Here is a 12,785-nt window from a genome sequence, read left to right as displayed (position 1 = left end):
TGATTGGCTCTTGGTGGTGGTTCCGCCCACTTTTTCTATTTTGAACTGCAATTCCCCAGTGACCAACTCTGAAAAGTTTGGGGACCTTTGCCTAAATAGTATTGAGAATGCATTATTTTAAATTTAAACCATAGACATTTAATGGGGGAAATATGACTGGCTGTTGTTGACTCCGTCACTTTTTTACACTTTGTAAACTTGATTCACAGTTGCCCGTGGTGTAAATAGCATGAGAATGACTGACTGTTTGTTTTTTAAATTTAAACCAATGAAATATAACCCCATCAACACACAATAACATTTCTTTAATTGATTTCAGTGAGGAAATTTTAAATGCTGCCATTCTCACATGTTTAACTTCCCAAACCTTGCACAGTTTGTCACTGGGTGACTACCTTTAAAGTTTATAAAAGTGGGTGGAGCCAACAACACCCAGTCAGATTTAATCTATAGACTTTCATTGTTTTAAATTTAAACTGCTGCCATTCTTTAAATATTAATACCAGGGTCCCCAAACTTTGCAGAGTTAGTCACAAGATAACTGTGGCTCAAGGTTAGAAAAAAGTAGGCAGAGCAACCAACAGTCAGATTTTACCTATTGACTTTCAATGGGGAAATTGAACCTGCTGCCATTCTCATAGTATTAATGCCAGGGTGCCCAAACGCTTCACAGTTGGTCAATAGGTTTGAAAGTGGGTGGAGCCACCAACAGCCAAACTGTGAAGCGTTTGGGGACCCTGGCGTAAATACTATTAATATTTAAAGAATGGTAGCAGTTTAAATTTAAACCAATGAAAGTCTATAGGTGAAATCTGACTAGTTGTTTTTGGCTCAATCCACTTTTTTAAACTTGAAAGGTAGTCACCCAGTGACAAACTGCAAGGTTTGGAAAGTTAACGTGTGAGAATAGCAGCAGTTAAAATTTCCCCACTGAAATCAATTATTGGATGTTGGTGGCTCTGCCAACTTATTCTAAGCATGAACCGCAGCGACTACTGCTGCAAAGTTTGGGACACTTTTTTCTAACTTGAAACGGCAAATACCCAGTGACTAACTCTGGAAACTTTAACAACCCTGGAATTAATATTTAAATAATGGCAACAGTTTAAATATAAACCAATGTTTATCTAATGGGTGAATCTAATGGGTGGAAATGAATTTGCTGTTGGTGGCTCCTCCCACTTATTCTAACCCTGAATATGTAGTCATCCAGTCTCTGACTGTGCAAAGTTTGGGAACCCTGACATAAATAGTGTGAGAAAAGCAGAATTTTAAATTTAAACAAAATAAATTCAATAGGTGAAGTCTGATTGGCTGTTGGTGGCTCCACCCACTTTTTAAAACCTAAAAATGCAGTCCCCTAGTGACCCTGGCATTAATACTGTGAGAATGGCAGCAGGTTTAATTTCCCCATTGAAGTGAATAGGTAAAATTGGATTGGCTGTTTGTAGCTCTGTAACATCACAAAGCCCCACCCACCCTATGCATATTCACTGCACTTTAAGTAGATGCTGCTCTGTTACTGAAGCAGATCAGGGCCAGCAGCTCCCAGCCACATACTGGAGAGTCTAAACCGGAAGCTTGCAAAAGGGGTGGGTAGAACACAGTTTTCAAGCAGTTATGGACATATTTGAACCCAAAGGTATTAAAATAAAAGCACTTTTTTATTTTACATTATTTTTCATGGTTTAGTGCATTGTAAAAATGTATGGTATATGTCCCCTTTAAGTTACCAGGAGCGGATTTTTGAGCCCCTGGTAACTTGCCGGGTGCTGCCAATTTTTGGCAGAGCGCCCCTGAGTTTGGGTGTTGTACCCCTTATAACTGTATTAGGAAAAGCTTTTTTCAAACCAACATAATAAGAAGAAGCAGAAAAATAAGCTAAAGTTGAAGAACAATAGGTCGGGTTTTTCAAACCAACCTATACATAGGAGAAACAACACAGAAAATATGCGATATCTGTCAACACAGGTCTTCTATTGAATGTTAATAAACATCTCTTCCGATTCCCAGACACTATGTTTGATTGGGTGCATAAAGAGGTCTTAAAGAGGAATGTTGTAAGTTTTGAGTAAATAGTATATTTTAATTATTATTATTATTATTATTATGTTGGGTTGAAAACCCCCAACATACTGTTCTTCGACTTAAGCTTATTCTTCCGCTTCTTCTTCCGCTTCTTATTCTTAGCGCCCCCCATTTTCTAAACGCTACTCCTCCCACAGTTTTAGGGGTACAACACCCAAACTCCCCACACTTCTTCGCCCTATAGCGGAGCAGGTTGCTTGTGCTTTTCTAAGCGATCCGGCCCCCCGTCTTTTTGTGGCGCCACTCCGAACCCCCCAATTTTCCCATTGACTTTGACAGGGAATATTTTCAAACTGCTGCCGTACTTACAGCTTTGAAGCTACATCCCCCAAACTTGAATAACATAATAATGGGGTCACCCCGAATGAAACAGTCAGCCTGAATGAAAATATGATGATTGCTGGATGCCCAAAAATGGGCGGAGCTATGAAAAGCCAATCAGATTTTACCTATTGATTTGGTGGAAATTGAACCTGCTGCCATTCTCACTTTTCCCCAATTTGAAAAGCCAATCAGATTTTACCTATTGATTTGGTGGAAATTGAACCTGCTGCCATTCTCACTTTTCCCCAATTTGAAAAGCCAATCAGATTTTACCTATTGATTTGGTGGAAATTGAACCTGCTGCCATTCTCACTTTTCCCCAATTTGAAAAGCCAATCAGATTTTACCTATTGATTTGGTGGAAATTGAACCTGCTGCCATTCTCACTTTTCCCCAATTTGAAAAGTGGGCGGAGTCACCAACAGCCAATCAAATTTCACCTATTGATTTTTATTTGTTTGATGCCAGAGTCAGTTATTGGGTTACTACGCGGCCAACAACAGCCAATCAAATTTTACCCATTGACTTTTATGGGAAAATTGAAACTGCTGCCAATCTTACAGCTTTGAGACTACACTCCCCAAACTTTAATCACACAGTCATGGGGTCAGCCTGAATGAAAATATGATGATTTTTGGATGCCCAAAAGTCGGGGGAAATGTGAACAGCCAATCAGATTTTACCTATTGACTTGGCAGAAATCCAACCTGCTGCCATTCTCACAGTAATAACACCGGGGTCCCCAAACTTTGCATTGTTAGGCACCAGATAACTGTGGTTCAAGGTAAGAAAAAGTGGGCGGAGCCACCAACAGCCAATCAGAGTTTACCTATTGACTTTCAATGGGGAAATTCAATCTGCTGCCATTCTCACAGAATTAACACCAGGGTCCCCAAACTTTTCACAGTTGGTCACTAGGGGACTGCAGTTTTAGTTTTGAAAAGTGGGGGGAGCCACCAACAACCATTCAGATTTCACCTATTGATTTTTATTGGTTTGTTGCCTGGGTTCCCAAACGTTGCATAGTCAGTCACTGCGTGACTACGCATTTAAGGTTTTTTGTGTTTTGTAAGTGGGTGGAGCCACCAACAGCCAATCAGATTTTACCTATTGATTTTACATGGGGAAATTCAACCTGCTGCCATTCTCACAGTATTAACCCCAGGGTCCCCAAACTTTTTACAGTTGGTCACTAGAGGACTGCAGTTTTAGTTTTGGGGAAAGTGGGCGGGGCCACCAACAGCCAATCAGATTTCACCTATTGAAATTTATTGGTTTGATGTCAGGGTTCGCAAACTTTGCACAGTCAGTCACTGTGTGAATTCATACTCAAGGTTAGAAAAAATGGGCGGGGCCGCCAGAAGCCAATCACATTTCTTTCATTGTTTTCAGTGGGGAAATTTTAACTGCTGCCATTCTCAGAAGTTTAATGTCAGGGTCCCCAAACTTTGCAGTTTGTCACTGGGTAACTATGTTCCAAGTTTAGAAAAGTGGGCGGGGCCAACAACAACCAATCAGATTTCACCTATAGACTTCATATGTTTAAATTTAAACTGCTGCCATTCTTTAAATATTAATACTAAGGTCTCCAAACTTTGCAGAGCTAGTCACCTGGTAACTGCGGTTCAGAGTTAGAAAAAGTGGGTGGAGCCACCAACAGCCAATCAGATTTTAACTATTGATTTTCAAAGGGGAAATTCAACCTGCTGCCATTCTCACAGTATTAACACCAGGGTCACTAGGGGACTGCATTTTTAGGTTTTAAAAAGTGGGTGGAGCCACCAACAGCCAATCAGACTTCACCTATTGAATTTATTTTGTTTAAATTTAAAATTCTGCTTTTCTCACACTATTTATGTCAGGGTTCCCAAACTTTGCACAGTCAGAGACTGGATGACTACATATTCAGGGTTAGAATAAGTGGGAGGAGCCACCAACAGCAAATTCATTTCCACCCATTAGATTTCATTGGTTTATATTTAAACTGTTGCCATTATTTAAATATTAATTCCAGGGTTGTTAAAGTTTCCAGAGTTAGTCACTGGGTATTTGCCATTTCAAGTTAGAAAAAAGTGGGCGGGGCCAATAAACAGCCAATAACATTTCACCTATTTACTATGGTAATGGTACAATGGGGGAAGTGTAAAATGCTGTCAGTCTCACAATTTTTATGCCTGAGTCCCCAAAATTTGCAAAGTTGGTCACTGGGGGATTGCAGTTCAAAAATAGGAAAAGTGGGTTGGGCCACTAACAGCCAATCAGATTTCATCCATTTTAATTTTATTGGTTTAAATTTAAAATGCTGCCATTCTCACACTATTTATGCCAGGGCGCCCACTGTTTGTCACTGGGGGACTTCAATTCAAGGTTAGAAAAAGTGGGCGGAGCCACCAATCACAATTCACCTATTGACTTTTATTGGTTTAAATTTAAACTGCTGCCGTTCTTTAACTATTAATCCCAGGGTCCCTAAACTTTGCAGAGTTAGTCACTGGGTAACTGCAGTTCCAGGTTAGAAAAAGGGGGTGGAGCCACCAACCGCCAATCACTGTTGTCACTTGTTGACTTTCGGTGGGGAAATTTAAGTTGCTGCCATTCAGACACTATTAAAACCAGGGCCCCTAAACTTTGCACAGTGGTTTTTACTATATAACTGTGGTCCATGGTCAGAGAAAGTGGGCAGAGCCCATTCAGTTTGTTCTCAAACTTCCCTTTCTAGTTATTATAATTATAAACTGCAGAGGCAGCGTTTATACATTTCTTCTTCAGAGTTCTTCTTTGAGCTCTAGCAACTCTTCACTAGATGGATCCAATAATATGTCTAGGATCTTCTGTACGATACTAAATTATTTACTCTATTAAGAAAGCATGTAACTATGCTTATCCACCATAGCTCATTATAAGCCCAGATAATAATCTAATATTTATAAGTAGCCTTTGGGGACCAAAAATATAATCAATATCTAAATGTTAAATATTGCAACAATCTATGTAATTTTGATTCAGTGTGAATGTTTATTTCTTTGTGTCTGTATGTGTGTATAGATATGAAAGACATGCACTTTCATATCTATACACATATGCATTTATTTAAAAGATGTTAAAGGGGTTGTTCACCTTTGGACAACATTCACAAATCTGACAGTTCACATTAATAGAACAATCTTTTCCATATAAATAGTAAGGCTGCACATTTTTTGTTAAGAGATACACTTAGGGGCATATTTATTAAAGTGCGGTAAAAACGGTGTTATAACACAGAAAATTACGCCACTGTTTGCAGCATAAAATTCAGCGTACTTGCGTACTGGCGGCTATTTCTGCATTGCGTAAAACCGCCGTGTATACGGCGTTCTTTCTTTTGGCGATGACCGCGAAAGCGTGAATGTAATTTTGCGCATGCGTGTTCTATTTCTTCAAGCTATTGTTTTCATTTATAGGTTGGTTAAAAACGGCGTTATTTATTAAAGTTTCCTCAAGTTGTTTTCATTGGTTGGTTAAAAACAGCGTTATTAACCCTTTTACTGCCAGCTGTTTTGGTCAAAGTGGAACTTGTATTGCCAGACAGTTTTTGAACATTTTGCACTGTTTCACTTTAGGGGCCTTTCCTCGGGGGGACTTTTAGTTTACCCAGGAAAACAATATATCGTTTTTTTCAGAACAACCTAAGCTTTCAAAATATGGTAGAATTTTTGTGTAATTCCAATTCTGTAACAAGATATAGGCTTCTAAAGGTCTAAAAATGCAAAAAAAATCTAATTTTCCATAATATAAACACACATACTAGAAACAAAAATTATTTTATGCACGAATATACAACTGATTTGGAAAGTCCCATGTCTCCTGAACGTGCCAATACCAAATATATATAGTTTTATGGAGATTTGTCACTTGTATAGGTCAAAAACTCCCAGCAGTACATTACCAAATTTCCAAAGCACTGCTCAAGAAAGCTGCATACTTTAGATTTCAAGGACAAAATTTCCACTAACAGAAGGTTTATCCCAGAAAATTGTACATTTTTGGAAAGAACAGATTTTGGGGAATACAGAATAGGCACAACTGTCTATCTACTCCAAACTATCAAGTCGCAATGCTTTCCTAAAGTTATTGGTTTTTATCAAAATTTGTGATTTTTTAAAAAAATTACTTCAAAGCTTCCAGTCTATAGTATCTTATCTCCTACAGGTCATAAAGTAACCAAATAAAACACCCTAAATATGAATGCCAGGGGTCCACTGAACAGTTTGATGCCCAGTATGTATAGGTTTACCTAAGTATGTGGCATGTAGGGGCCCCAATGTGAACATACCCCCATATGATCTATCATTTGTCATTTCAGCTCCTGCAAAATCAACACATTTACATCATTATATGTGGGATAAAGCTAGTAAAAATTACACTCACCCCAGAAAGTCATATATTTTTGGAAAGGACACAACCCCCCGAATCTAAAATGGGTACCCATGTTTTTCTACTCCAAAGTACCAAGCCACAAAGCTTTCCTAAAGCTGGCAATTTTAATGACATTTCCAAAAATCCCCTCAAAACTTCCACTTTGCAGCATCTTATCTCCCATATAGCATTAGGTACCAAGATAAAACACCCTAAATTTGAACGCCAGGGGTTCACTGAACAGTTTGATGCCTAATTTAATTCATATAAAACGCAATAATTCCGACCATTGAAATGAATGGGCTGTGACGATTACGGCGTAAAATTTGCTTACGCCACCGGCGTACGCATGTAAATGAATAAGATCCCCGTGCTATTTTCCGCGATGGCAAATAACGGCGGGAAAAGATGCGGCTGAAAAACGGCGGAATTAATGGCGTAAGTTTAGGTTTACGCCGTGTTTAAAGCCAAAAAAAAGGTATAAATCATTTTACGCGCTTTAATAAATATGCCCCTTATTTACCTCAGAATCATAGTTCCACTGATCCTTCACTTCTGTGCAGACTTTTGTGCTGGGGGTGGTGTCAGTAAACCCTTTAAACACTACAGCTTTTTTTGCTTCCTTATATGATGTCACACATAGTAGTGGCAGCAGACTTAACTCCTATTGGTTGTGTCTCCTGTCAGTCTGACATTGTTTCCTGTGCCTGTGACAGAGTGCAGCAAATCTAAGTCTGTTTGCCATCAGAAAACTGATCAGAGGGACAAAAGAAGAACTGATTTAACTTGTATAAAAAGTAGCTGTTACAATGGCTTTTTTTATGGAATATGGATTTTCTAACACGCTGAGAGCATTGTTGGTGGTTTAAATTGATTTGGACATTGAAGGTGAACACCCCCTTTAAGTTATATTTCAGCATGCTGTAGAATGTCTGCTTTTTTTGCTTGATTTGTGAGGGTAGATTGGCCTAAAGAAACCAGATATGTGCTGCTAAACAAAAAAATTAAATAATCAATAAACCACATAAAATAAAAACTGAAAACCAATTGCAAATTGTCTTTTAATATCACTGGTGTACAAACCCAACTACCCCTTTAACATGTGTAAAAATAGTACTCTTTTATTTTATTCTAGATCAATCGGGAAATGTGGATAAATTTGTCTTAGCTCTGCTGACCCAGCTGTTCCTTACGGTTAGCTTGGAGTGCCCGTTTTATGAGGTATAGGGTCATTTTTCAATCATATCACTTTTAAATTGTGTGGTGTAACAAACAATATACACAATACAGTTCATGAGCTGTGAATTGTTTTTGAAAGATGTAATAAGTTGTAAGATTTTAATGGTGCAGTTTTTAATATGATATTATAATGTGTGCCTTGCAAATCATTTTTTACCATAATGATGCATGCTGAGTAATAAGTATATTTTACCAATATTTTTTGTAAATTCAAATTCACAATTAATTGTGTTTATCAAATAAGATTCTGTAGTTTTGGTACCTGACCCTTTAAGAGCCAAAATGCCGCTTTTGGGGATTCTAATGATGTAATTTTTAATATGATATTACACAGTGTGCATTGCAAGTAATTTATTTAGCAATTTCATTATTTTATTTGTAAACTAATTTTTAATTTTTGAGGGGGTTAATAGCACTATTAACCATTTCTGTTCATTATGTCTAAGTCTGTCACCAACAGTGTCACCTGTGCATCATAAAAACTCATATAGTGTCCATTATTAAATCCATTCAATAAAAATCTAATAGAAAAAAAGGGGTACATTTTATAACCTATCCTCAACACTATGTACCATTACTCAGATATGTTCTCATAACCAATTTCTCAACGCTATTTAGAAAAAAATCTACAAAACATCTCATGCAATGATTCCTACAAATTGACCATCTGCATCTAGAAGCTAAAGCAATCCTATGGCTCTTTAACTCAAAAAGCAACTCAGATTTTGTTGCTCATTTAGGCTTTGTGGACTAACGGTTTAATTCATTAATCCAAAAAGCTTCCCTTCACAAAAGGTTTTTACCACTGTCACCACCTCTAGGATGTATATCGACTTGTATGGGCAAACAATTTAAATGATGAAGCATCATGTGTTGCTTCAGCCTTTCTGGATCTAAAGCCTCCCTGATGCTAGCTCGATGCATGCCTATCCTCTCTTTTAGTTGCCTTATTGTTTTACCACAATAAAGCAACCCACATGGGCACTTTATTATGTAAATCACTATGGCAGTCTTGCATGTCATCCGCTGCCTGATTTTATATTTTTTATCCGTATGTGGATGCATAAAGTACATACCTACAATGAGACTACTGCACATTAAACACCCTGTGCATCTGTATACTCCAGGGCATGGACTCAAAAAGTGGACCTAATTTTGTTTTTTATACTTGTCTGTCAGATCTGAGGGGCTCAATAGTTCTCTCAATTTTTTTGCCCTTGAATAGCTAAACCTGGGCTTCTTACATATTTTTGGTCTTAACTATTCATCTGTATAAATCACATCCCAATGTTTCAAAATGGTTTCTTTAATCCGTGTGCTATTGGGGTTATTTTGTTTTACATAATATACTTCTCCAACCCCTCCCCGATCTTTATGGGTTTTATCCTCTTGTATCAACATTTGTTCTCGATCTACTTCTATTGTCCACTTCTTCTACCAATTGCTTGGGATAGCCTCTGTTGACAAATGTATTAACCAGTTGTGTTCTGTTCAGCATCGGTTGTACCTGCCACAAGCCCAGTGTAGACCCAGTCTGTGAGGATGAGTGCAGCAGGTTGAATGATCACCTTAACAGATAGCTTACTCAATGAATAAAGACTCCAGAGGTGTTTTCCAATGCTTATTTATGCTTTAAGGTAGCAAGGGTATAACATAGAGACTTTTCCATAGGTAAATTTGTAATGAAGATACACAGCTTACACACTGCAATCCATTCATAACATACTAAACAAAAAGGGAGTTACAGCAACAAAATGGAGGGCGGGAGCAACTATCTTGCAAGAAACATCAGGGGTGAACGGATGATACCAATAACATTATAACAATAACATATAATAACAACTGCTAGGCAGTAAAAGCTGCGTGACAGCACACTCCCCGCCTGGTATCGTGAGATACCACTACACAATTATTTTTCCTACATACTATTACATTGCATGCAGTAAAATGCTAACTAGCTTTCTCAAGTCTAATGTATTAGGTGACTCTTTGCAGGTATGCCATCCATGACGAGGTGACGTCTGACTGGACTTGTAGAATATGACTCACACAATTGTAATCTTTTGGAGCTAACTTGGCTCTTCCTAGTAGGAAACCGACATGGGATCTTCCAGAAGGATCTATGATCTTGAGATAAGCCACAGCCGCTATAGCCTCTGTGGATGCATCACAAAAGATGTGGATTTCTTGAAAGTGAAGTGGGTGAATAGCAGCGTGGGATGTTAAGTTCTTCCAGAACCTTCAAGGAGTTTCTCCACTTCTCCCATTTAGGCAGCAGGTCTACTGGCAAAGGGGCATCCCAATCTGTCACTCTCTCTGTAAGCTGACGAAGTATGGATCGCCCTTGGACGGTAATTGGAGTTACTATGCCTAGGGGATCGTAAAGGCTATTGACAGTTGACAGGACTCCTTGTCTCGTGAATGGCTTCTCAGTGTCTGAGACCTGAAATGTAAATGTGTCTGAAGTTACATTCCAGAGAAGACCGAGACTCCTTTGTGTGGGTAGGGCATCTACTCCCAAGACCAGGTCTTTCAAATCTTTAGCGTGTTCTTCTGGATTGAAAGCCTTCATTACTTCACGGCTATTAGATGCAATCTTATGAAGCCTTAAGTTAGCAGTCAACAGGACCTGTTGAGTTCTTTTTATCAGATTGATGGCTTCTTCAGATGTTGAGAAGGATTTCAGGCCATCGTCTACATAGAAATCTCTTTCAATGAATTGCCTGGTATCAGATCCAAATTCCTTTTCACCTTCCTGTGTTGTTCTTCTTAGTCCATAAGTTGCCACGGCAGGAGATGGACTATTGCCGAAAACATGGACTCTCATACGATAGTCTATCACCTGATCGTTAATGTCATTGTTGAGGTGCCACAAGAATCTGAGAAAGTTTCTGTGGTCCTCTCTGACTATGAAACAGTGAAACATTTGTTGGATGTCGGCTGTCACAGCAACAGGTTCCTTCCTGAACCGCATCAACACTCCTACAAGGTTGTTCGTTAAATTTGGACCAGTTAGAAGTACATTATTCAAAGAGGTTCCCTTGAATTGAGCACTTGAGTCAAAAACGATTCTGATTTGCCCTGGTTTGCGAGGATGGTAAACTCCAAAGGATGGAAGGTACCAGCGTTCTTCACCTTCCTTAAGGTCTGGTGCTGGCTCAGCATGATGGTTATCTAAAATCTTCTGCATGAATGCCAGAAAGTGCTCTTGCATCTCAGGCTTGCTGCGGAGGGTTCTCTTAAGTGCAGCAAATCTGGCTTAAGCTTGTTCTCGATTGTTAGGGAGAGTAAGCCTTGGTAACCGGAAGGGTAATGGAGCTACCCAACTGTTGGAGTTGTCCTTGACGAACTCTTCATTCATAATCTTGATGAATTCCCTGTCTTCGACTGAAGGGGCAATCTTGTTGTCATCACAAGTAGTCTGGTACACTGACTCACCAAGGTCCATGTGAGAAGTTAACTTGCAGGCAATACCTTGGAATGCTTGACATGGAGCTTCAGATTTGAAATCAAGTCTTTCCTTCACATGAATGGACATTTCATCGACCGATAGGTACGTTCTGATCCCTCCACATTGGTTTTGTAGGAAGCTACATCCAAGTGCTTGTACGATCGATCTAGACAGGCTTCTCCTATTATCACCCATCCAAGATCGAGTTTCTGGGCATGAGGAGCATCATCTGGACTATTACATAACTCTCTTATTTTATGAACTCTGGGAATGTCTCTCCCTAGAAGAATCATGATCTTCGCGTCCTTGTTAAGTGATGGAATGTAATCAGCAATGTAATTCAAATGAGGGTGATGACGTGCAACCTCAGGTGTGGGGATCTCTTCTCTGTTATTCGGTAGCTGATCACATTCGATTAGCGTTGGTAGAGGAAACTCTATGTTCTCATATTCTGATGCCACTATGAAGCCTTGGGCTCTTCTTCCAGAAGTGCTGACTTGTCCTGCACATGTCTGCAAGGTGTAGGACCAGGTCTCTCCATGAATCTTGAATAAGTCAAAGAATTCTGTACTGGCTAATGAGCAATTGCTCTGATTGTCGAGTATAACATACATTTTTATGGCATTTTGTGGGCATCCTTCAGGAAAAACCCTAACGAGGCATATCTTGCTGCAAGACTTGCTATGAAGCCCTTCTCCACACACCTCTGTACATCTTGTGGTTACAGGGTTGGCATTTTGCTTAGTTCTCTCCCCGCCATCATCTGATGTAGTCTTGGGGTTGCTGCCAGGCGGAGGTTTCCTTTTGTATGAGTCTGAATGAAGAGCGTCCACATGCTTGGCACTGTTACACAGAGAACATCTGACGGTGTTCTTACAGTCTCTAGCTAAATGATCGGAGGATGTGCAACACTTGAAACGGATATTATGTTCCTTGAGATATGTCATGCGCTCTTCGATAGGCTTGCCCCTGAATGCACGACATATGAAGAGAGAATGTGGTGCATCATGAATGGGACACTGTTGATCAAGATTACTCGCCTTGGTATCTTGTAATCTAGTGTCTGTAGCCAAAACATTGGATGTGATTGCGGTCTTTCTCACAGAAATAGGATGTCTTGAGTCCTTGAATTTACTGTTGGTGGCAATACCCCTTGAAGTAGTTGAAGGAAGGGTGGTTGTATCTGAATACGAGAAGCTTGGGTCGTTCATGGATCTTGCGATCTTCCTCACGAACTCTGCAAAGTAAGAAAAGGGTGGCAAAGAGACATGGTGTTCATATTTATACT

At 39.3% G+C, this 12,785-nt stretch overlaps 1 protein-coding gene across 6 annotated transcripts in view; it reads left to right on the top strand.

Moving 5' to 3' along the window:
- The window catches only part of fastkd3 (FAST kinase domains 3), a 177,612-nt gene that overhangs the window by 44,712 nt on the left and 120,115 nt on the right, over positions 1–12,785 (top strand). For 5 of the 6 annotated variants that reach the window (XM_031903265.1, NM_001142147.1, XM_012964381.3 and 2 more), the window contains one exon: positions 7,943–8,028. The exons of the other annotated variant lie outside the window; for it this stretch is intronic. In XM_031903265.1, coding sequence (XP_031759125.1) covers positions 7,943–8,028 — 86 coding nt within the window. The remainder of the gene's footprint in view (positions 1–7,942; positions 8,029–12,785) is intronic. 6 annotated transcript variants of the gene reach the window in all.

This window comes from Xenopus tropicalis, chromosome 6 (assembly GCF_000004195.4).
Source record: "Xenopus tropicalis strain Nigerian chromosome 6, UCB_Xtro_10.0, whole genome shotgun sequence".
Lineage (NCBI taxonomy): Eukaryota > Metazoa > Chordata > Amphibia > Anura > Pipidae > Xenopus > Xenopus tropicalis.
This window is presented reverse-complemented; position numbering and strand designations above follow the sequence as displayed.